We start from the raw sequence: 22,709 nt of genomic DNA, 5'->3' as shown, positions 1-22,709 counted from the left end.
CAAAGTCCTCTATGCTCCCGGAGGCTTAAGTGATATCAAAGCACCTCCGGGAGATGTCAGGCTTCCTCTGAGCAGTCATCTCGCATTTAATGCCGCATGGGAGGAAGCGTGTTGGAACTGCCACACGCAATAAAGTCTGACGACACAACCCCCGATCTGCACCTACGAGGCTATGATCACTTAAGTCTAATGACGGCTACACTGTGAAGAATCACATCAGTCAAAAGGCAATAAGGACAATCCACATAAAATCCCTACAGCACCTAGGGATTTGACCATGCATTACCCATGGTATATTCATTGGGAATACCCAACTTTACTGATAGTTACAGAAATACATGTACTATAATTCTGAGAATCACCCCACAAAAAAACTATAAATATCCCCTCAAAGCTCATTAATGGGGGTCGAGAATTTTGGGTTGCATAAGTGCAAGAAGAGTAAATACTCATCAAGAACATTCTCTATATTTAATACACTCATAAATATACAGACTCGTGGACTAAGGCTCATTAACGCCCCAACCACGTAAAAATCCTTCTCTTAATTTCTTACAGCTCTTTAATCTTTTATTATTTTATTGGTTGCCGAAAACCTCGGTCAACAATATATGTTACATATCTCACATATATATAACATATATCCACTTTAATATACATACAAGATATATATTATATATACACATAATATATATTATACATGCATGTCTCGGATAATCTCACAAATATATATTATATTACATGCTCTACATATATACATACAATAACATGATACAAATTCAAATATCATATATTAGATATTAGATATCACTATATATATTAATATGATATACACAAATAATCATATATATGTCATATATATATATAACTCACATATATATATTACTATCATATAAAATAATAAATCACATAATATACACCACCATGCCCACCCATGAATAGTTTTCACACAAAATCTATTATCCTTGTATTCTCACAATCTTGATTTATCTCCTCTTTCATTGAAAATAGATAAACTTTTGATTGCTAGAGATTTTACTACAATGAAAGATAAATCAATATATATACAACTCAATTGTAAAAATAATACAAGGACTAAAATAAGATATTGATTAAAAATATATTACAATACACACATATACACTATATATATTGCATTTATATATGAAAAATAGAAGAAGAAGATTACAACTCAGTGTTTTTATTATTTTTTCTTTTTCCTCCGGATCTAGGTTCTTCCCTAGCCGGAGTACTTTGGTGGAGTCGAGGTCGCACACTGATACTTCCTCGACGTCCTCCATTGGTTCCACAATTCTTTCGGATCCCACACAGGGGTCCAACTCATCCTCTTCAGCCACTTCTGGCTCAGCTGACTCCCGGAACATTAGCACGGGCAGGTGGGTTGCGACATTGTAATATTTTCTCGCTTCCCCCTGGTTTCCCCTCACAGTTCCGATTCCGGCCTCCCGGGTAGGGAACTTCAGGCACAGGTGCCGAATCGATGTGACTGCGCCAAAGTCTACCAAGGTCGGTCGGCCGAGGATTGCGTTGGAGGCTGTTGGACAGTCCACCACTACGAAAGTGCAGTATTTGAATGTGCTCTAGGGGGTGTCCGGCACAAGGTGACTGGGAGCCTTACTTTTCCCATTGGGATAAGTGTCGTCCCATTAAACCTTGTGAGCTGGGACCCGCTGGGTGAGAGGTCCCGGTCTGTCAAGCCTATTGCGGTGAAGGCTTCCTTGAAGAGTAGGTTCACGGAACTTCCATTGTCAATTAAGACTCTAGCCACCACTTTATTCGCGATGGGGGTCTCTATGACCAATGGGTCATGATGAGGGAAGCGCACTGTCTTGGCGTCTTCTTCCGTGAACGTGATGGGTTGGTCCATAAACCGGGGCCTTTGAGCTTGGAGTTGAGTAACTTCCCACACCTCATTGTGTTTCGCGGCCCTTGCGTATCGCTTAAGCTCCTTGCGAGTGGTTCCTCCGATATGGGGACCTCCGGAGATCATGGCTACCCTCCAATTAGGCCAGGGCGACAGACTGGGGATATGCTGGGCGTCGCCCGTGGGAGCAGCTGGAGCCAATGCCCCTGCTGTACCCCCCGGTGTTCCCTGAGGCATACCCGCAGTCGCCTGGCCCGGATTGAGGTGGGGCAACCTATTTTTGATCCACTCGTAGAGGTGGCCTAATCGGATTAGATTTTCAATCTCGTCCTTGAGATTTTTACATTCATTGGTGTTGTGACCAATGTCGTTATGGTACTCGCATCTCTTGCTCGGATCTCTCCGGGAGCTATCTCTGTACAACGGCTGTGGTCTCCGGTAGTGGGTATTTTGCCTAGTAGCAAAGTACACAGGCTCTTGGGAGTCCGACAACTCCGTGTATTGAGTATACTGGGGGGTGTACCCCCTTTTCTGGCGCTTCTCTCCCGTCCGGGTGCTGCCCTTGGAGGATCTTTTACTCCTCGAACCCTGGGAAGGGCCTGCCAGGCTAGCAGCCGGAGTAGAGTGTGAAGGAGCTTGCCCATTCACTCCGGATGGGTTGCCAAAATGGGATGATGCTGGTGCCAATGCCTGGCCCTGGCTATACCCGGGGGTAGCAGAGAATTGTATGCCACTTGCTTGTGGAGTGGCGGTCGAGGCAGTACCCGAGGGCGATACTCTGGGCATGTATCCTGCTATCCCGGTGGGATAGTATCCTCCGTAAGCCACGATTTGGGCTTCTTCGAGGTTGATATATTTTTGGACTCTCTTCTAGAAGTCCTGAAGGCTAGCAGCTCCTTCTTGCTGCAGTTCATTCCAGAAAGGAGTCCCAGTACGGATGCCTGCTTGGAGAAGTGCAAGCTGTTGTCCGTCGTCAACCTTCTTGGTTTTCGAGGCTTCCTCTCGGAACCTCTTTATATAATTCTTCAAGGTCTCGGTGGGCAGTTGCTTGATATTAGTCAAGGCACTGACCTCCAGATTGACCTTTCTTGCGGCGACAAACTGTCTCCGAAAGTTGGTCTGTAGTTTGTTCCAACAGCCCAGGGATCCTGGTTCCAGTTTTTTGAACCATTCCTCCGCGGACCCACTTAGGGTAAGTGGGAAGCACAGACATTTGGCGTCATTGCTAACCGTCATGACACGGTTGAACCGTGACAAGTGGTCGCTAGGATCGGAGTTCCCGGTATAAGCTGCCATTTCGGGCATCTTGAAGTTCTTAGGGAGCTCCGCCTCTAAGATGTGCTTAGCACAGGGCTCTCGATCCTCGCTGTCCGAGTCGGAGTCATCTCCTTTCTGTCTCCGGGAGACTCGGGCAATGTCTTTTCGAAGTATGGCGAGTTCTGCCATAATTCCTTCATTCAACGTACCCGTGGAGACCGCGGGTCCGTATCTTTTTTGGTCAAGGTGATCTCGGAGATCACCTTGGTTCCCATTGATTTGATTTCTCAGATCAACGGGAGGACACCTCTGTCCTCTTCTCCCTCTACCCCCGGGTTCTTGGTGCACGGAAACGCTCTTTCGGTCCCCTCGATCCTGAGGGCCAAAGCTCCCTTTTTGGGGCTTGCCCCTCTACGGACCTTTCCCTTTAGGGAAATCTGAGCGGACCTTTCGCGGATCATGTGCCTTTTTCTTTCGCCCTGGGGTAGAAGTAGGGTTTTTTGTTTGGTTCCCTTCAGCAGGGTATCTTATAGGGCTAGGCTCCCTAGATTTCTGCTGTTGGGAACTAGGCGAAGACGTCGCTGGCTCCTTGTCAAGTCCAGCAGTCATTGCCTTGGGGTGTACGTGAATGCCAGCTGCCTCCATGGCTTTTTGCATGGCCAGCATCACTTCTTGCATTTTCTGGTTTTGCGCTTTCTGAGCTTCGATCTCGGCTTCGTGATCTATAGCTTTTTGTCTGAGAAGCACCAGTTCTGAGTAACTACCTTCGTCATAGGCATACTCGTCGAGGTTTCCCTCGTAGTCATCATCGGGGATTATTTCCTCTTCCTCGGACTCCTCTGCTGCTCTTGAGGCTACATCTTCCTCATTCGGGTCTTGAGCGTCTTCAAGAGAGCGAGGTTGACGAGTACTTCTAGTCTCCACCATGTTTGTGAAGTCAAGTGATTGTTTATAGTGGCTTTCTTCAGCTCTCAATGAAAGCACCAAAATGTTGACTGAGATTTTCGGCAACTAATAAAATATTATAAAATTACCGAGCTGTAAGAAAGTGAGAGAAGGAGTTTTACGTGGTTGGGGCGTTAATGAGCCTTAGTCCACGAGTCTTTGTTATTTATGGATGTATTTAATACAGAGGATATACTTGGGAGAATTTCACCCTTATAAATACAGAGAATGTTCTTGGTGAGTATTTACTCTACTTGCTTATATGCAGCCCAAGATTCTCGATCCCATTTAATGAGCTTTGAGGGGGTATTTATAGTGTTTTTGGTGGGGTAATCCTTAGAATTGTCCTTACAAGTGTATCTGTAAGTATCCATAAAGTTGGGTATTCCCAATGAATATACCATGGGTAATGCATGGTCAAATCCCTAGGTGTTGTAGGGTTTTTATGTGGAATGTCCTTTTTGCCTTTTGATTGACGTGACTCTTCACAGTGTAGCCGTCGCTAGACTTAAATGATCATTACTGTGGCGCTGCTGGTTGGAGGTTGTGCCGTCAGACTTTATTGCGTGTAGCAGTCCCAACACGCTTCCTCCCATGCGGCATTTAATATGACTTGATTGCTCAGGAGAAACCTGACACCTCACGGAGATGCCTTAACGTTATATGGGCTTCTGGGAGCATATTGAGTTCCATGTGCCTTCTCCGGGACCTACGTCCGGGACGTTACCTTATGGCATAAAGACTTAGCAAATATTGTGAATTGCTTGATCCACGTGTCCCTGTCTGATTGGTCCACGTATATTAGGCAAAATTAGGGGCAACATTTACCCCCCAAGCCTTGTTTATTTGAAAAATGAAACAAGGCTTGTTCAAGTGCCTCCGGTTGACTCCTCGGTTTCCTGGCACGAGCTTTGAGCGCATGAGGGTGTATTTAATGATGGCTTTTAATGCAGCGATTCACTTTTTGCAGGGGTCAATTCGCTTCACGCCCATTGATTGATACGGCGCATTGATGGTGTCAGATGGATACTCAAGCGTTTCCACCGCCTTTATTGTAAATCAATCTGGTCTGTTGATCTTCGAGCATTTGAATCGTGCGCTTCCCTCACCGTTCGATTGGTAGGTGATGACGCTTGTTCCTCATGCATTTTTGCCTATAAAAGCCACCACCTTTTCTTCATTTCGGTTACTTTCCATTTCTTGCCAACTTTGCTCAAATTTCCTAGAGAGAAAATTCTCAGACCTAGAACAAGGCCTTTAAACACTTTGCGATTTTCCCAGTTCTTCTTCGCTTGTTGCTTCCAGTCCTTCTTGTCTTTACTCGACTCGTAGCAGGACCCCCAGTTCAACACTTCATTGTAAGTTTTTTGCATCCTTTGCTTTATTATTGAATGGCATGCTATTACTTATCTGTTTGTTCTTTTCTGGGTTTGCATTCGAGATTTCTGGGTATGCAAGTGTTTAAATCCTTCATATAGTCTGTTTGAGTTTACTGCTCTAGTGATAGGATTGCTGTTGTCACGCCTCTGTTATTATTGTGTATTTTCTTTGTAGAAGGTCATATGTTCTTCGTATAATGGTTGCTTAGGGCATAGGAGAGACTCTTTTCTTTCTGTTTTCTTTATCGCGTAAAGCTATCTTCTGTGAATTTACTGCACCCGACACTTGTCCAGGGAATCCTTCGAGGGTTTCCTGTGTGACACGTGCCCGGAGGGGGCCTCTTTCCAGCAGTTAGGGGACCCCCATTCCCTTTTTCTTATTTTAGGGTTTGGTATGGGGCCTAACTTCTGGAATCTTACTCTTTTTACAGAATAGAGAAATGTCTGCTTCTGGCTCAAAGTCATCAAAGAAAAGTGGTAAGCGCATGGCCACCCTTGAAGAGGTCTCCCTGGGACCTGTTGCCCAGGAGGGATATAAGTCCCAGGCGACCGGATGGGAAGCGGCTGAGCTTTATTCCACCTTGACATGTCCCCACCAATTGGAGAACATTGTGGAGGTTGCTGGAATCAAGCCTTCCACCTCGGGAACCTACCATCGGCCACCTCGCGACGCGGAGACGTCCAACCACTACTACTGCGGCTTCGGGGCCTGGAGCAAAACGCACCTGATGGCTGGGGCCATGCTTCCTCTTCAGGATTACTTTGTTAATTTTCTAGTTTTTGTCGGCCTTGCGCCATACCAACTTATTCCCCAAGCTTACCTCCTGCTTTTGAGGCTTATTTATTTTTTATGCCGCCCGGGGATGGGGATCTCCCCGCCCGGCGGAAATTTTATATTTTTATGAACTTGTTTCCGTCCCCAAGAAGGGGGACAAACTTAAGGACGGTTTTTATGGGTTCCGGGCCCACCCTGCTAACGAAGGGGTGGTCCCGTATAACAGGCAGACTCACGTCAAGGAGTACCGCCATCGCTTTTTCTTCTCCTCAGGGTTCCGGGCAGTGGACCACCCAGAGCTCCTTACTGAGTGGGTGAGGATTCCTCCCTATGAACGAACTGCACCTACTCAGGCCTTTCTTCGGAGAGCCCAGGCTTTTGCCTCTTACGACCGGGCCGATCTTGACGTCGGGGGTCTGGTCACTACGGAGAACTGTAGGAAGGCAAAACTCATCCTTCCGCATCAATCCGTGGAGGACTCTAACCTTTCTCGGGTCATCTGCCCCAATGTGAGGGCGCCGGTCGTGGAGAAGACCTTCCGGGATGAGATCATCGCCACGGCAGAGAAGAAATACCATAAGCATCTCTACAGGAAGGCCCAGGAGAAGGCGTACTATAAGGCCCAGGCTGCTTCTGGGAGGACGCTCCGCGTGGGGAGCCCGGCGGAGAGAAGGAGTCAGGCGATTGCCGGGAAGCCCCTTCACATTGGGGATTCAACGGAGAGAAGGGCTCCTAGGCCACAGCCTTTGGTTCCAGAGCCGAACACTGGGGCTCCTGGTGCCAGCACTTCCGGCGCCGGCGGTAAGTCTCCTTTGGTAGTTCATTATGTTCCTTCCGTTGGCGAATATGCCAGTCTTAGGCCCATAGGGTTTGACGAGCGTCTGTATAGGTTTAGGATGCCCTCGACCCGGTGGGGGGATCACTTGAAGGAATTTTATTTTTCAAACTTAGGAGATTTCCTATGTCGATCTCGGATGGGTTCTGGTCCTCCGGAGCCCGTTCCCTTAGGTCCCTCAGCTTACATTACATCCAGCTGGTTCCGACCTTCGGACAGCTATCTCGGAAATGATGCTGCCAGCATAAAAATTCGGAACTTTGCTAGGGCCGAATTAGAAAGTCAGGGTAGGACTAGCTTGTTTGCCATATCTTGTGTTGGTGGTTTCCCACGGATGTTCTAACACTTGATTTCTTTTATTGTAGCATGTATCTCCATGGACGTCATCTTGGATCAGCTCGCAGGGGTTCACACTCATGAGGCTCCTCCTGCCTTTACTTCTTCCCCAATGGCCCCTGCTCTAAAGATTTCTTCCAGCGCTCCCCCCGACACTATTGATTTAGTGGATGACGAGGAGGTGTTGTCGGGAGAAGGTCAAGAAAAGCAATGGGGCTTTTCTGAGGAAGTTGAAGAAGGTGCAGGAGGGCTTCGGGCTCTTCCTGAGGAAGTTGAAAAAAGTGAAGAAGAGCAAGAGATTGCTCTGATTCGCAAGCGTAAGGGCAAAATGATTGCCCAGGAAGAGCCCAAGCGGCCTCGGAGGGCTGATACTTCGGCCCACGATCTTGATGATGGGGTTTCTCCCATGGAAGAGCATACTGCCCCTCCCAACATTGTGCTGACTCCGGTTCCTGGAGACGAGGCAAGGCAGGAGCTCCGGATAGCCAAGCATAACTATGCCATGGATGAATACTCCCGGGGGTTTGCTGAGGTGGAAGCCCTTAGGAGGGTTCTACGGGTTGAGGTGCATGAAACCATCAACAACCCGGAGTACCAGGATCCGTGGGACCTAAACTTGGACCCCCTATCGGACTGGTTCCGTCGCTTCCTTGGGCCCACCTTGGCTCCCTTCGCCGCGGAGATGACTGGCGAGTTTGCTTCTCAGCTTACCCGGTGCGCGCCTAAGCGGTTCGCTACTTGTGCCTCCCTGAACTCCATCTTCCAGGTCCAGGATCTCAGCCACTCCCTCACTGTGGTAAGTGCTTCGTGATTTTGCTTTTCCCCTTATTCTTTTTGGAGATTTTTCTTACACTTGCGTTGTTGTTTAGCTTGCTGCTGAAGCTGGCCGCCTCTCCAAGAACATAATCAACCATGGCTTCGTTCTGTCTGATTTTGGGGACATGAACGAAGTCAGGAAGGTTCTTCAGGACCTTACTGCGGAGAGGCAGCTTTATCAGGAGGCTGCTGAGCGCCGGGAGGCTGCTGCCAAGGCCAATGAGGAGGAGGCCAAGCGGAGGGAAGCCCAGGAGGAGGCCATGATCCGGGATGAGGCCCTGCGGAGAGACAGGCTGGAGGCCAAGCATCAAGAGGAGCTGAGGGCGGAGGGTGAGGCTACTGCAAAGGCCAAACGGGAGCTTCGGGAAGCCAGGGAAGCCTTGGACGAGATGGTTGCCAAGGTGAGATCCTTAGAGGAAACTCACCAAGCAAACTTAGAGTCCAGGGTCGCTCTAGCCGCGGAGCTCAGGGACTTCAAGGAACAAGCCTCCAAGAAGGCAAAAAGAGCTGAGCTTCTTTCTCCCGTTTCCTGTGGTCGGTGCCCTAAGCGCTTCGATGATGGAGTCTTCATGGCTTGGTCTACCAACGACCAAAATATCAAGCTTACCTTCTACCCCAAACCTGAGGAAATGATTGCCAAATTTCGGGAGAAGAAGAAGAAGCTTGATGTCATTGTAGAGGCGCGCATCGGACCTCGCCTTCCTCCGCGCATTGACTGAGCCGCTCGAGATTAACCCAGTACAACCAGGATTCCACCCACTTCTTTTATATATATATATATTTTTTTATATATATTTATTTACATACAGCTACTTTGAGACAATACATTTATGTAGCTGTTTTTTATTTAGAGGGGAGACAATTTTTAAGGCCTGTCCCCGGGCCATTTGTATATATTTTGACCTGCCCTTTGGGCTAGGATATTTATATGTGATCTCTTTTGACGCACATATTTCTCTTTTTTGACCTGTCCTTTGGAACAGGATTTTTATACTTATGCTTCTTTATTTTTGTGCATACTTCTTTTTTTTTTTACCTGCCCTTTGGGTCAGGATATTTTACTTAGTTTGTTTCCTGTCTGTCCGTGCGGTATACCCTAGTACCCCCCTGAGTGGCATAGAAACTTTGTTTTTAAGGCACTCAGTTTTATTCAACATGTGGAGGAGGTATACATTTGGATGGTACAAACTCTTTAAACAAAGTCTAAGTTATATTTTTGGCTATTGGTAATATTTTCTGAGGTGATCGGCATTCCAGGCTCTTGGCACAATGGTTCCATCCATTCTTTTTAGCTTGTAAGTGTCGGAGCCGATTTCGTCCTCGATTTCATATGGTCCTTCCCAATTTGGCCCAAGTACCCCCACTCCGGGTTCCTGGGTGGCTGGGAAGACTCTTCTTAAGACCATATCCCCAATAGCAAATTTTCTGTTTTTAACCTTAAAGTTAAAATACTTGGTCACCTTCTTCTGATAAGCTGCCATCCGTATTTGAGACTCATCCCGGAGTTCTTCGACCTGATCCAAAGCCTCTTGAAGCAAAGCTTGATTCGTGGCTGGATCGTAAGTCGTCCTCCTGTGGGATGGGAATAACGTTTCTACCGGGACCATCGCTTCACAACCGTACGCCATTGAAAAAGGCGAGTGACCGGTCGTGGTTCTAGGGGTCGTCCGGTAGGCCCATAACACTCTTGGCAACTCTTCAGGCCAGTTGTTTTTGCAGGCCATCAGCTTTTTCTTCAAGGTGACCTTTAGGATTTTATTGACTGCTTCTGCTTGACCGTTTGTTTGAGGTTTGGCCACCGCGGAGAAGCTTTTCACTACTCCGTGTTGGTTGCAGAAGTCAGTAAATTCCTCACAATCGAATTGCTTTCCATTGTCAGAGACTATTTTGTGAGGCAAGCCATATCGACACACTATGTTTTTAATAACAAAATCCAGTGCTTTTTTAGCAGTTATCATTTTCATGGGCTCAGCCTCCGTCCATTTGGTGAAGTAGTCTACTGCTACTATTGCATACTTTACTCCTCCTTTTCCTGTTGGCAGGGACCCAATAAGATCTATTCCCCATACCGCGAAGGGCCAGGGACTAGTCATCAGGGTGATTTCATTTGGAGGATCTCTCGGTATGTTCGCGAACCTTTGACACGAATCACACTTTTGGACGTAGTCTATGCAATCTTTTTTCATTGTTGGCCAGAAGTACCCTTGTCTCAGTATTTTCTTTGAGAGATTGGGTCCTCCCGTATCATCTCCACAGAACCCTTCATGGACCTCTAGCATTATTTGTCTAGCTTCAGGGTCCGATACACACCTTAAATAAGGCATGCTGAGTCCTCTTCAGTAGAGAATTTGATCCATCATTACATAACGATGAGCCTGATACTGAATCTTCCGAGACAGTGCTCTTTCTTGGGGCAACTCACCTTTTGTTATGTATTTTATGATGGGGACCATCTAGATGGGTTCTTGCCCAACCGTTATCGTGGTCTCTTTTATTTTGATGCTTGGCTCTGCCAAGCGTTCCACTGGTACTACCCCCAGCTCTTCGATTTCGCTATCCGAGGCTAACTTAGCCAGACAGTCCGCGTGAGCGTTCTTTTCCCGGGGGATTCTTTCTATTTTGTAGTCTGTGAACTCGTGGAGCAGCTCCCGGACTATTGTTACGTACGCGGCCATTCGCTCGCCGCGTGTTTGGTATTCTCCGGATACCTGGTTTACGACCAATTGGGAATCACTATAGACTTCTACTCTTTTGGCTCCTACAGCTTTTGCTAATTTCAGCCCTGCTATTAGGGCTTCATATTCGGCCTCATTGTTTGAAGCTGCGAAGTCAAACCGTAGGGCCGCCTGGAGTCGCAGTCCGGTTGGTGATATCATTGCCACTCCGGCTCCAGAACCGTTTTAATTGGAGGCTCCGTCTACAAATACTCTCCATGTGGGGATTGGCGGTACCGGTGTATTCACGGTTGCCTCAGCTTCGTTGCATTCAGTAATGAAGTCCGCCAAGGCTTGGCCTTTTATAGAAATTCGAGGCATGTAGTGCAAGTCGAATTGACTTAGCTCCATCGCCCACTTGAGGAGCCTTCCGGACGCTTCAGGTTTTTGGAGGACTTGCCGGAGCGGGTGATTGGTCAGAATTTTGATCGGATGTGCTTGGAAGTATGGCCGCAACTTCCTTGACGCCATCAAGAGGCAAAAAACTAGCTTTTCAATGACTGGGTATCTTGTTTCGGCCCCTATCATGCGCTTGCTGACATAGTACACGGGATGCTGAGTTTTCTCTTCTTCCCGGACTAGGGCAGCGCTGACCGCGTGTTCGGAGACAGCCAAATAAAGAAATAGGTCTTCTCCGAGGACGGGTTTTGATAAGATAGGAGGCTTGGCCATGTGCTCTTTTAGCTTTTTGAATGCCTCCTCCCACTCGTCCGACCACTCAAACTTTTGGCACTTCTTTAATACGTTGAAGAAGGGTATGCACTTGTCCGTGGACCGAGAGATGAAGCGGCTTAAAGCAGCTACCTTTCCAGTCAGGCTCTGCACATCTTTATGCTTTTTGGGGGATGGCATGCTCAGGAGAGCCTGGATTTTTTCCGGATTTGCCTCAATCCCCCTTTGACTGACGATGAAGCCCAGGAACTTTCCTGATTTGACCCCAAAGGTGCATTTCTTCGGGTTGAGCTTCATGTCGTATCTCCGGACCACTTCGAAGCATTCTTCTAAGTCGCTTGCATGGCTGTTGCATGCTTTGGATTTGACGAGCATGTCGTCTACGTAAACCTCCATGTTTTGCCCCAGGAGGCCTTTAAACATCCGGTTAACCATTCTTTGATAGGTTGCTCCGGCGTTTTTCAGTCCAAAGGGCATGACTAAGTAACAGTATACCCCCTTATCGGTCCTGAAGCTAGTGCACTCCTGGTCTGCTGTATGCATTTTTATTTGATTGTACCCAACATAGGCGTCCATGAAGGATAGCAGTTTGAATCCAGAAGTTGCATCTACCATCTGGTCGATCCTGGGCAGCGGGAAGCAGTCCTTTGGACAAGCTTTGTTTAGATCGGTGAAATCTATACAAACTCGCCAAGTTCCGTTCGGCTTGGGCACCAGGACCGGATTGGCCAGCCACTCCGGATAGTATACGTCGCGGATCATGCCGTTAGTCAAAAGTTTGTCCACCTCTTTCTCTAGAGCTTCGGCTTTCACCGAGTCGAGCGGGCGTCGCTTTTGCTGGACGGGGGGCATGTCCGGATTGACGTTGAGTACGTGGGTGATGACATGAGGGCTTATGCCAGTCATGTCTTCTTGGCGCCATGCAAAGATGTCGATGGCGCCATTCAGTATTTTTATTATTTTTTCTTTTTCCTCCGGATCTAGGTTCTTCCCTAGCCGGAGTACTTTGGTGGAGTCGAGGTCGCACACTGATACTTCCTCGACGTCCTCCATTGGTTCCACAATTCTTTCGGACCCCACACGGGGGTCCAACTCATCCTCTTCAGCCACTTCTGGCTCAGCTGACTCCCGGACCATTAGCACGGGCAGGTGGGTTGCGACATTGTAACATTGTCTCGCTTCCCCCTGGTTTCCCCTCATAGTTCCGATTCTGGCCTTCCGGGTAGGGAACTTCAGGCACAGGTGCCGAATCGATGTGACTGCGCCAAAGTCTACCAAGGCCGGTCGACCGAGGATTGCGTTGTAGGCTGTTGGACAGTCCACCACTACAAACGTGCAGTATTTGAATGTGCTCTTGGGGGTGTCCGGGCACAAGGTGACTGGGAGCCTTACTTTTCCCATTGGGATAAGTGTCGTCCCATTAAACCCTATGAGCTGGGACCCGCTGGGTGAGAGGTCCCGGTCCGTCAAGCCTATCGCGGTGAAGGCTTCCTTGAAGAGTAGGTTCACGGAACTTCCATTATCAATTAAGACTCTAGCCACCACTTTATTCGCGATGGGGGTCTCTATGACCAATGGGTCATGATGAGGGAAGCGTACTGTCTTGGCGTCTTCTTCCGTGAACGTGATGGGTTGGTCCATCAACCGGGGCCTTTGAGCTGGGAGTTGAGTAACTTCCCACACCTCATTGTGTTTCGCGGCCCCTGCGTATCGCTTAAGCTCCTTGCGAGTGGTTCCTCCGATATGGGGACCTCCGGAGATCATGGCTACCCTCCCATTAGGCCGGGGCGGACGGGGATATGCTGGGCGTCGCCCGTGGGAGCAGCTGGAGCCAATGCCCCTGCTGTACCCCCCGGTGTTCCCTGAGGCATACCCGCAGTCGCCTGGCCCGGATTGAGGTGGGGCAACCTATTTTTGATCCACTCGTAGAGGTGGCCTAATCGGATTAGATTTTCAATCTCGTCCTTGAGATTTTTTACATTCATTGGTGTTGTGACCAATGTCGTTATGGTACTCGCATCTCTTGCTCGGATCTCTCCGGGAGCTATCTCTGTACAATGGCTGTGGTCTCCGGTAGTGGGTATTTTGCCTAGTAGCAAAGTACACAGGCTCTTGGGAGTCCGACAACTCCGTGTATTGAGTATACTGGGGGGTGTACCCCCTTTTCTGGCGCTTCTCTCCCGTCCGGGTGCTGCCCTTGGAGGATCTTTTACTCCTCGAACCCTGGGAAGGGCCTGCCAGGCTAGCAGCCGGAGTAGAGTGTGAAGGAGCTTGCCCATTCACTCCGGATGGGTTGCCAAAATGGGATGATGCTGGTGCCAAGGCCTGGCCCTGGCTATACCCGGGGGTAGCAGAGAATTGTATGCCACTTGCTTGTGGAGTGGCTGCCGTGCGCACCCGAGGGCGATACTCCGGCATGTATCCCGCTATCCCGTGGGATAGTATCCTCCGTAAGCCACGATTTGGGCTTCTTCGAGGTTGATATATTTTTGGACTCTCTTCTAGAAGTCCCGAAGGCTAGCGACTCCTTCTTGCATTGCTCATTCCAGAAAGGAGTCCCAGTACGGATGCCTGCTTGGAGAAGTGCAAGCTGTTGTCCGTCGTCAACCTTCTTGGTTTTCGAGGCTTCCTCTCGGAACCTCTTTATATAATTCTTCAAGGTCTCGGTGGGCAGTTGCTTGATATTAGTCAAGGCACTGACCTCCAGATTGACCTTTCTTGCGGCGACAAACTGTCTCCGAAAGTTGGTCTGTAGTTTGTTCCAATGTTCCCGGGGATCCCGGTTCCAGCTTTTGAACCATTCCTCCGCGGACCCACTTAGGGTAAGTGGGAAGCACAGACATTTGGCGTCATTGCTAACCGTCATGACACGGTTGAACCGTGACAAGTGGTCGCTAGGATCGGAGTTCCCGGTATAAGCTGCCATTTCGGGCATCTTGAAGTTCTTAGGGAGCTCCGCCTCTAAGATGTGCTTAGCACAGGGCTCTCGATCCTCGCTGTCCGAGTCGGAGTCATCTCCTTTCTGTCTCCGGGAGACTCGGGCAATGTCTTTTCGAAGTATGGCGAGTTCTACCATAATTCCTTCATTCAACGTACCCGTGGAGACCGCGGGTCCGTATCTTTTTTGGTCAAGGTGATCTCGGAGATCACCTTGGTTCCCCTTGATTTGATTTCTCAGATCAACGGGAGGACACCTCTGTCCTCTTCTCCCTCTACCCCCGGGTTCTTGGTGCACGGAAACGCTCTTTCGGTCCCCTCGATCCTGAGGGCCAAAGCTCCCTTTTTGGGGCTTGCCCCTCTGCGGACCTTTCCCTTTAGGGAAATCTGAGCGGACCTTTCGCGGATCCTGTGCCTTTTTCTTTCGCCCTGGGGTAGAAGTAGGGTTTTTTGTTTGGTTCCCTTCAGCAGGGTATCTTATAGGGCTAGGCTCCCTAGATTTCTGCTGTTGGGAACTAGGCGAAGACGTCGCTGGCTCCTTGTCAAGTCCAGCGGTCATTGCCTTGGGGTGTACGTGAATGCCAGCTGCCTCCATGGCTTTTTGCATGGCCAGCATCACTTCTTGCATTTTCTGGTTTTGCGCTTTCTGAGCTTCGATCTCGGCTTCGTGATCGATAGCTTTTTGTCTGAGAAGCACCAGTTCTGAGTAACTACCTTCGTCATAGGCATACTCGTCGAGGTTTCCCTCGTAGTCATCATCGGGGATTATTTCCTCTTCCTCGGACTCCTCTGCTGCTCTTGAGGCTACATCTTCCTCATTCGGGTCTTGAGCGTCTTCAAGAGAGCGAGGTTGACGAGTACTTCTAGTCTCCACCATGTTTGTGAAGTCAAGTGATTGTTTACAGTGGCTTTCTTCAGCTCTCAATGAAAGCACCAAAATGTTGACCGAGATTTTCGGCAACTAATAAAATATTATAAAATTACCGAGCTGTAAGAAAGTGAGAGAAGGATTTTTACGTGGTTGGGGCGTTAATGAGCCTTAGTCCACGAGTCTTTGTTATTTATGGATGTATTTAATACAGAGGATATACTTGGGAGAATTTCACCCTTATAAATACAGAGAATGTTCTTGGTGAGTATTTACTCTACTTGCTTATATGCAGCCCAAGATTCTCGATCCCATTTAATGAGCTTTGAGTGGGTATTTATAGTGTTTTTGGTGGGGTAATCCCTAGAATTGTCCTTACAAGTGTATCTGTAAGTATCCATAAAGTTGGGTATTCCCAATGAATATACCATGGGTAATGCATGGTCAAATCCCTAGTGTCTTTGTAGGGTTTTTATGTGGAATGTCCTTTTTGCCTTTTGATTGACGTGACTCTTCACAGTGTAGCCGTCGCTAGACTTAAATGATCATTACTGTGGCGCTGCTGGTTGGAGGTTGTGCCGTCAGACTTTATTGCGTGTAGCAGTCCCAACACGCTTCCTCCCATGCGGCATTTAATGTGACTTGATTGCTCAGGAGAAACCTGACACCTCGCGGAGATGCCTTAACGTTATATGGGCTTCTGGGAGCATATTGAGTTCCATGTGCCTTCTCCGGGACCTACGTCCGGGACGTTACCTTATGGCATAAAGACTTAGCAAATATTGTGAATTGCTTGATCCACGTGTCTCTGTCTGATTGGTCCACGTATATTAGGCAAAATTAGGGGCAACACTTAGCATTTCTCAAACCTAAAATATAGCTCATTTAACAAAAAATGTGCTCCAATGGTGTGCTAAAAAGTGATGTAAATTTGGCACAAAGCAAATTTTGTGCCAAATTTGGCACAATATTTGCTATGATGTAAAATTTACATCACAATAAATGCACTACTTTTTCATTTATATTTATGTCATTTTTAATATTTTATCAGTATATTTAACTATCACATTAAATTATGAAACATTTATATAATTTTTTATTGTCTTACATATTAAAATAATAATAAAATTGATTATAAAGTTATGAGATTTTATTTTTTTTAATAAAACATTAATTAGATATTAAATTTTACATCGAAATTTAGCGATTGTATATTGGAGCACAAAGCTAAAATTTGGTGTAAATTTACCACAAAACTATTTTTTGTGCTAAATAATATAGCACAATTTTTACATATCCCATTGAAAATGATCTCATATGTTACGTATTAATTTGTCACAGAGATTTAATCTTTACATTATATTAGCAAAAATATGTCGTTGTACTATTTTAGGTTTAGAATACATTTTAGTTTTTTTTAGAAAGTAGTATAAAAAAAAATTGAAAAATAATAAATGAGAGAACTAAGGAAAGAGCATATAAAATTATAAAATTATTTGGAGTGATTTTAGAGTGACATTTCTATGCTTTATTTATATAGACTATTCAATGGTTACATTTTTATTGTAACCATATGGTTACATTTTATTTTAACCTGTAATAACAGGTTACTAATAGGTAGACTTTCCTTTTTTAGATTTAATTAATTATAATTAACTATTTTCTTAAAATAATTAATTAAATAGTAGACATTCCTTTTTTAGAATAATTTAATTATAATTAACTATTTTCTTAAAATAATTAATTAAATATTTAACAAGACATCTTTTAGCAATTAATATTTATATTTAAATTCTTACTTAAATTATTTTAATAATTAAGCCATTTAATTATAATATTTACAATAAAATTTATTTTTTTACAAAGATTAAACTAAATTCTCTTCTTATAATAAATTTTCAAATGATTAATTATTTTTAAATGATATTTAATTATTTTGTAACAATTATATGAACTAAGTATGAGGCCTCAAGCTAATCAATCGATAACAAGCGCAGCCATTTTTTTTCTAAAAAATCCTTCAACTTATTTCATTTTTTACTTTTTAAATATTTAAATAAAAAAATTAAATAATTAAGTGTAATAATTTAAAATTAAGATTACAAGTATAATAAAATTTAAATTATGAAATTATATGTATATAATTTTAAATTATAAAAAGTTTTGTTATAAAATTTTAAATAATTTAAGTATAAAAAAATAAATTGCTAAAAGATCCTTATATAGTAATAAATTGCAAAAAATTAATCAATAATTATAATTAATTTAATTTTAAAATATAATTAATCTTAATTAAAGTTTTATAAGGAAATAAATGATTAGGTCACTTTCAGGTTACAAGTTATTTATTATTTATTTTTATTTAATTTTCAAATTAATCACAACCATTTAATAATAATCCAATGGCTTAAAAAAAATGTAACCATGATGGTTACAATAAAAATGTAACCATTGAAACCTCTTCCATATATATATATATATTATTTATTTAGGGTATGTTTCGTAACAGTTTTTTAATCAATTTTCTATTTTTTAATTAGAAAAGTGAAATTTTTTTCTAAAAACATATTCTATAAAATTATTTTCACATTTTAATTGAGAATTAAAATTTTAAGAATTTAAAAAAAGAAATACTTTTAAAATATTTTTAAACAGTTTTTTTTTTCTTAATCAATATTTTGGACTCCGACCCAAACCTGGACCTTGGGGCTCGGACTTCGACCTTGGCCCCAGTCCCGAACTCGGACCACGACCCCGACCTCAGACCCGGACTTAGACCCAACTTAAATAAAAAAGAAAAAGAAAGTTATAGAATACACTTTTATTTTCGGTTTTTAAAACTGAAAAACAAAAGTATTTATAGAACACATTTTTTTTAAAAAAAAAAATACAAATTTTACTTTCATTTTTGCGATTAAAAAATTAAAAAACAAAAGTATTACCAAACGCTTCTTAAATTTTAAAAAATAAATTATCATTTTAACTGTCACTAACTCAAAAAGGAAAAGAGAGAAAAAAAAATTAAAAATATAAAGTTGTAACAATAAATTCTATAACAAAAATAATATAATAGTACAAAAAGATAAATCAAATTATCAAAACTAAGGAAAAAAAAATCACAATACAAAAACATATTAATGAATAGATATTGTTTTGTATATTGCAATTAAGTCATTGTTTTGTTATTTTTTGTTATTTTGTAATTATTTTTTTGATATTTTATAATTGTTTTCATGCTATTTGTTAAGTTATTTTAGAGTAATTTTTTTATTTTATTAATACACAGTGTTTTTATAATTTTTAAACGTTAATACAGTAATTTTAAAATTTTAATACAGTAAAAAAAAAGTAAAAAGTGAAAACAAAAATTAAAAAAAAAAAGAGTATTTTTGAATCAGATAGCCAGCTAGCAGATGCTGACCCACACACAAACCTTCATTGTTAATAAAATTAACGGTGGAAAAGGCTCGTGTGAGGGAAAATGAAGGACAGCCGTCGATGAAATGTTGTAAAAGAAATAATAAAATCAAAATGATCACACCACATTTGCAGCCACCACCAAAATAGACCCACCATTTCTTTCTCTCTCCAAAACTCTCTCTCTCTCTCTCTCTCTCTCTCTCTCTAAAACTCTCTCTGCAAAGATGAGCAAGGGACCAGGACTCTTCACCGAAATCGGAAAGAAAGCTAAAGGTAATAACTACTCTCTTGCTCTTACTACACCTTTTTCCATGTCCAATCAATTTTGATTCGATTTGTTTATATTTCAAATTTATGTCTGAAACCGGTTGTTCTCACTTTGGATTTAGATCTTCTAACTAAGGATTATAACTCCGATCAGAAATTTTCCATTTCCACCTACAGTGATGCCGGCGTGGTAAGCAAGCGAGACTTTCGTATTTGTTTCTTGTTCTTTTACGACTTCGGTCAAACTTTCTAAGACAAATACTTACTTTTGTGAATAGTGTTTATAATTATTATTGATTGAATCAGGGTTTGTAATTAGGTTTTTGGGTGACCTATCTTAGATGATTTGTTCGTGTTTTGCTATATATATTGACATTGTGGGATGTTTTTCAAAAGATACAACTTGACACCATATGATGTAGTGTGCTTTCTGACAATTTATTTTACTTTGGGGGATAGTTATAAAGATCATTGTTGGTTAGTTCGGTGCATAGGGAATCACTTATTTTTGTAATGTTTGCGACAAAATATTTTGGTCCAAATTTGATGCTTACTGAAATGGAAGTTTGGTGTTAAGAATTGGAATTAGTAGATAGAGACTAGTAGCTGCTCATTTTATTTTATTTTTATTTAACAATAAATAGGTTAGAGAGTATATTCTGAAGTTTCCTCTTTGATTGATTTATATGACTTCGAATATAAAACAGTAGATGACTTACTAAAATTTATTTGTCAGCTTATAGGAAGTGATTGATGATGTTTTAAATTTTTCGCCTTTGGGTTATGTTTGGTGGAAAAGAGAGTTTGAAGGAATATAAATATATTATTATTATCTACAAACTAGTGGTAGAAAAAAGAGAGAAAAGAGAGTACTCTTCCTTGTTACGTTCGTGTGAAAGAAGAAATTTTAGTTGTAGAGGTATGATATTGTTATACCTTAAATGGAATTGCTTTTAGATTCTACTATTTATCTATCCCTATATTTTCAGGTTCTCCTTCATTTCTAGCCAATATAAGGCTTTATTGCTCACTAACAATCCCCCCTAAAATAAAGGACCATCTAGTCTACTCGACCCTCAAACAATCATCTATCCATTCATTCTATACCAACTAGACTTTTCACTCGATTGCATTGGAACACATGCCTTACATGGAGTACCACTGTCTCAAGCGCCCTGGTCAACTCTTCCTCATTTTGTTGAGAGTAGGACACATCTAAGCTCATTCATGAATCTCATTGTGATATTAATAGGGCCCTTCACCTTCGTTTGACATTTTGACAATTCATTCACATGAGTGCACTTATTCCACTTGTAGGGGACACTATGAATCTCAACATTGTTTGCATTCCTAACAATCCTCTCCTTGAACAATGTACAACAATATTCCTGTTGATTTGAGCATTGTTCATGTTGCTATATGATATATCAAGTCTATTCATCATTACCGTGTCGAAGTGCATGCTTTACATAGAACCCTAGAGTCTACCTCAAGAGACTACCCTACTCAAGTCAACAACACCGCCTACCCAATCAAGCTAAACCACTGAACCACCGTACGCTTACCAAGGCTCTCTGCCATTGTTCCGCGTGGAGAATTCCACCCAATGACTGATAATTGTTGTTGTTGGGACTCCCATGGACACCACGAATCTCCACAGTGGTATGGAATTGTCCATTCAAGCCCGTCTATTCTTACTAACCCATTTTCTTCCCTACTTCTAACCCATGTGAAACTTAGTTTGTATAGCTAACCGTAGAGCATGGACAATTCTATTGCAAAAGTTTAACTTTGGAAGGATTAAATTGGTCACAATTGAGGATTTGAAATCTATTGTCTACTCTCGTCTCTCTAAAATGGTCTTAATACCAAACAACTAATTGACCCCGAAAGTAATCCAATCATTTCAATCAATCACTTGTTTTTCTAAATAATGAATGAATCCTTAACTAGTTTACTTAACTTTACACCAAAATACAGGTGATCTTAATTCCAGTAATCTCACTAATTTTTCCTCCTTTCCACTTCTCTGTTCTGCTAAACACACTATAAGAGTCTCCTCTGCTATTGCTCCTTGTTGGATATATCATTGGATTGTGGCAACTGGCAACTGGCAACTTATATCTATTTGTTAACTTTTTATGACAAAAATAAAATTAAATCTGGTTATTATCTCTTATTCTCCTAAATCTATTTGTTCTCTCTTTAGCTTTTATCCTAAGTGCTAATTATTAATAGGTGCTTCTTACTTGTTTTTGTTTCCCTGGGTAATGAGAATTAACCATTTTGTTTAAATTTTTATCTTTTGGCTGTACTAGGCCTTGACATCAACAGCAGTGAAGAAAGGAGGACTCTCAGCTGGGGATGTTGCAGCACTATACAAGTACAAGAACACTGTTATTGATGTCAAAGTTGACACTGATTCGAATGTATGTATGTTTTCTTCTTTTTTCTTAGGGATGAAAATGCTACAATTAAAAGCAGCTGTTCACTTGTTTGTTTTTGATAGTAAACTCTTTTTTACCTTTTAACAGGTCTCTACTATTCTTACTATAACTGAAGTTCTGCCTTCCACAAAGGCCATTGCTTCCTTCAAATTGCCTAACTATAATTCGGGCAAGGTACAAGATTTGGAATCTTAACATATTTTTCTTTTACTAGATATGTGGCCTGGCCTTGACATTTGTAGTTACTATATGTGCTCTTTATTTTTATTATAGCTTGAGGTTCAATACTTCCATGATCATGTGGCCTTAGCAACAGCCGTGGCTTTGAATCAATCCCCATTGGTTGATTTCTCAGCCACCTTTGGTACCCCAAGCATTGCTTTTGGTGCAGAAGCTGGTTATGACACCACTTCTGGCAATTTCACTAAGTACACTGCTGGTATTAGCATGACCAAGCCAGATTCATCAGCCTCGATTCTTCTGTAAGATCTTATGTTCTTCGATTCATCATTTAAAATTGATTTCAACTTGATAATTTCTGTGACAGAACTCGGTACATCTATATCAAGTCCTCTTATTCCATTCTTTCTTACTGAAGGGGTGACAAGGGAGATAGTTTAAAAGCATCCTATGTGCATTACTTTGATAACTCGAAGAGAACTGCAGCAGTTGGAGAGGTGACTAGAAGATTTTCATCAAACGAGAACACTTTTACAGTGGGAGGATCCTACGCTGTGGACCATTTGACAGTGGTTAAAGCGAAATTGAATGATCACGGGAAGCTAGCAGCTACCCTCCAGCACGAAGTTATTCCAAAGTCGGTGATGACAGTCACTGGTGAGATTGACACGAGGGGCTTGGAAAAGAACCCCAAGTTCGGTTTGGCAATTGCACTCAAGCCTTGATGGTTCACACACTGGTGGATTCTTGGAACCTTGTTAAATTTTTTTTGGTGGCTCTCGAAAGGGAGAACTTGAAATAAGTAGCTCCACAGATTATATTCTTTTCCAGACAACAACTGTGGATGGTTTGACTTGATTATTTCTCTTTCTATTGTTTTCGTTTCTTTATGGAATTGTAAGGTAGCTGCTAATATGTGCTAGGCATTTTGAAAGTTAGCCCATTTTATCTTTTAATGGAAATTTCTGTTTCACAA

The 22,709-nt window shown here is 43.1% G+C and overlaps 1 protein-coding gene across 1 annotated transcript; it reads left to right on the top strand.

Moving 5' to 3' along the window:
* The first annotated feature begins 18,810 nt into the window (after positions 1–18,810).
* Positions 18,811–22,709, top strand: LOC115714150 (mitochondrial outer membrane protein porin 2). Its single transcript, XM_030642719.2, has 6 exons — positions 18,811–19,112; positions 19,229–19,296; positions 21,425–21,535; positions 21,641–21,727; positions 21,827–22,035; positions 22,152–22,709. The coding sequence occupies exons 1-6, from the start codon at positions 19,064–19,066 to the stop codon at positions 22,456–22,458; spliced, it is 831 nt and encodes a 276-aa protein (XP_030498579.1). The 5' UTR covers positions 18,811–19,063; the 3' UTR covers positions 22,459–22,709.

Source organism: Cannabis sativa, chromosome 4 (assembly GCF_029168945.1).
Source record: "Cannabis sativa cultivar Pink pepper isolate KNU-18-1 chromosome 4, ASM2916894v1, whole genome shotgun sequence".
NCBI lineage: Eukaryota > Viridiplantae > Streptophyta > Magnoliopsida > Rosales > Cannabaceae > Cannabis > Cannabis sativa.
The sequence above is the reverse complement of the archived record's forward strand: the minus strand, read 5'-3'. Positions and strand labels throughout refer to the sequence as shown.

What these genes read in the sequence shown, in the direction of transcription:
- LOC115714150 (XM_030642719.2), top strand. Translation starts at nt 19,064, where the DNA reads ATGAGCAAGGGACCAGGACTCTTCACCGAAATCGGAAAGAAAGCTAAA. An exon ending in CTAACTATAATTCGGGCAAG is followed by an intron (nt 21,728 to 21,826) that starts GTACAAGATTTG and finishes TTTTTATTATAG; the next exon opens with CTTGAGGTTCAATACTTCCA. An exon ending in TCATCAGCCTCGATTCTTCT is followed by an intron (nt 22,036 to 22,151) that starts GTAAGATCTTAT and finishes TTCTTACTGAAG; the next exon opens with GGGTGACAAGGGAGATAGTT.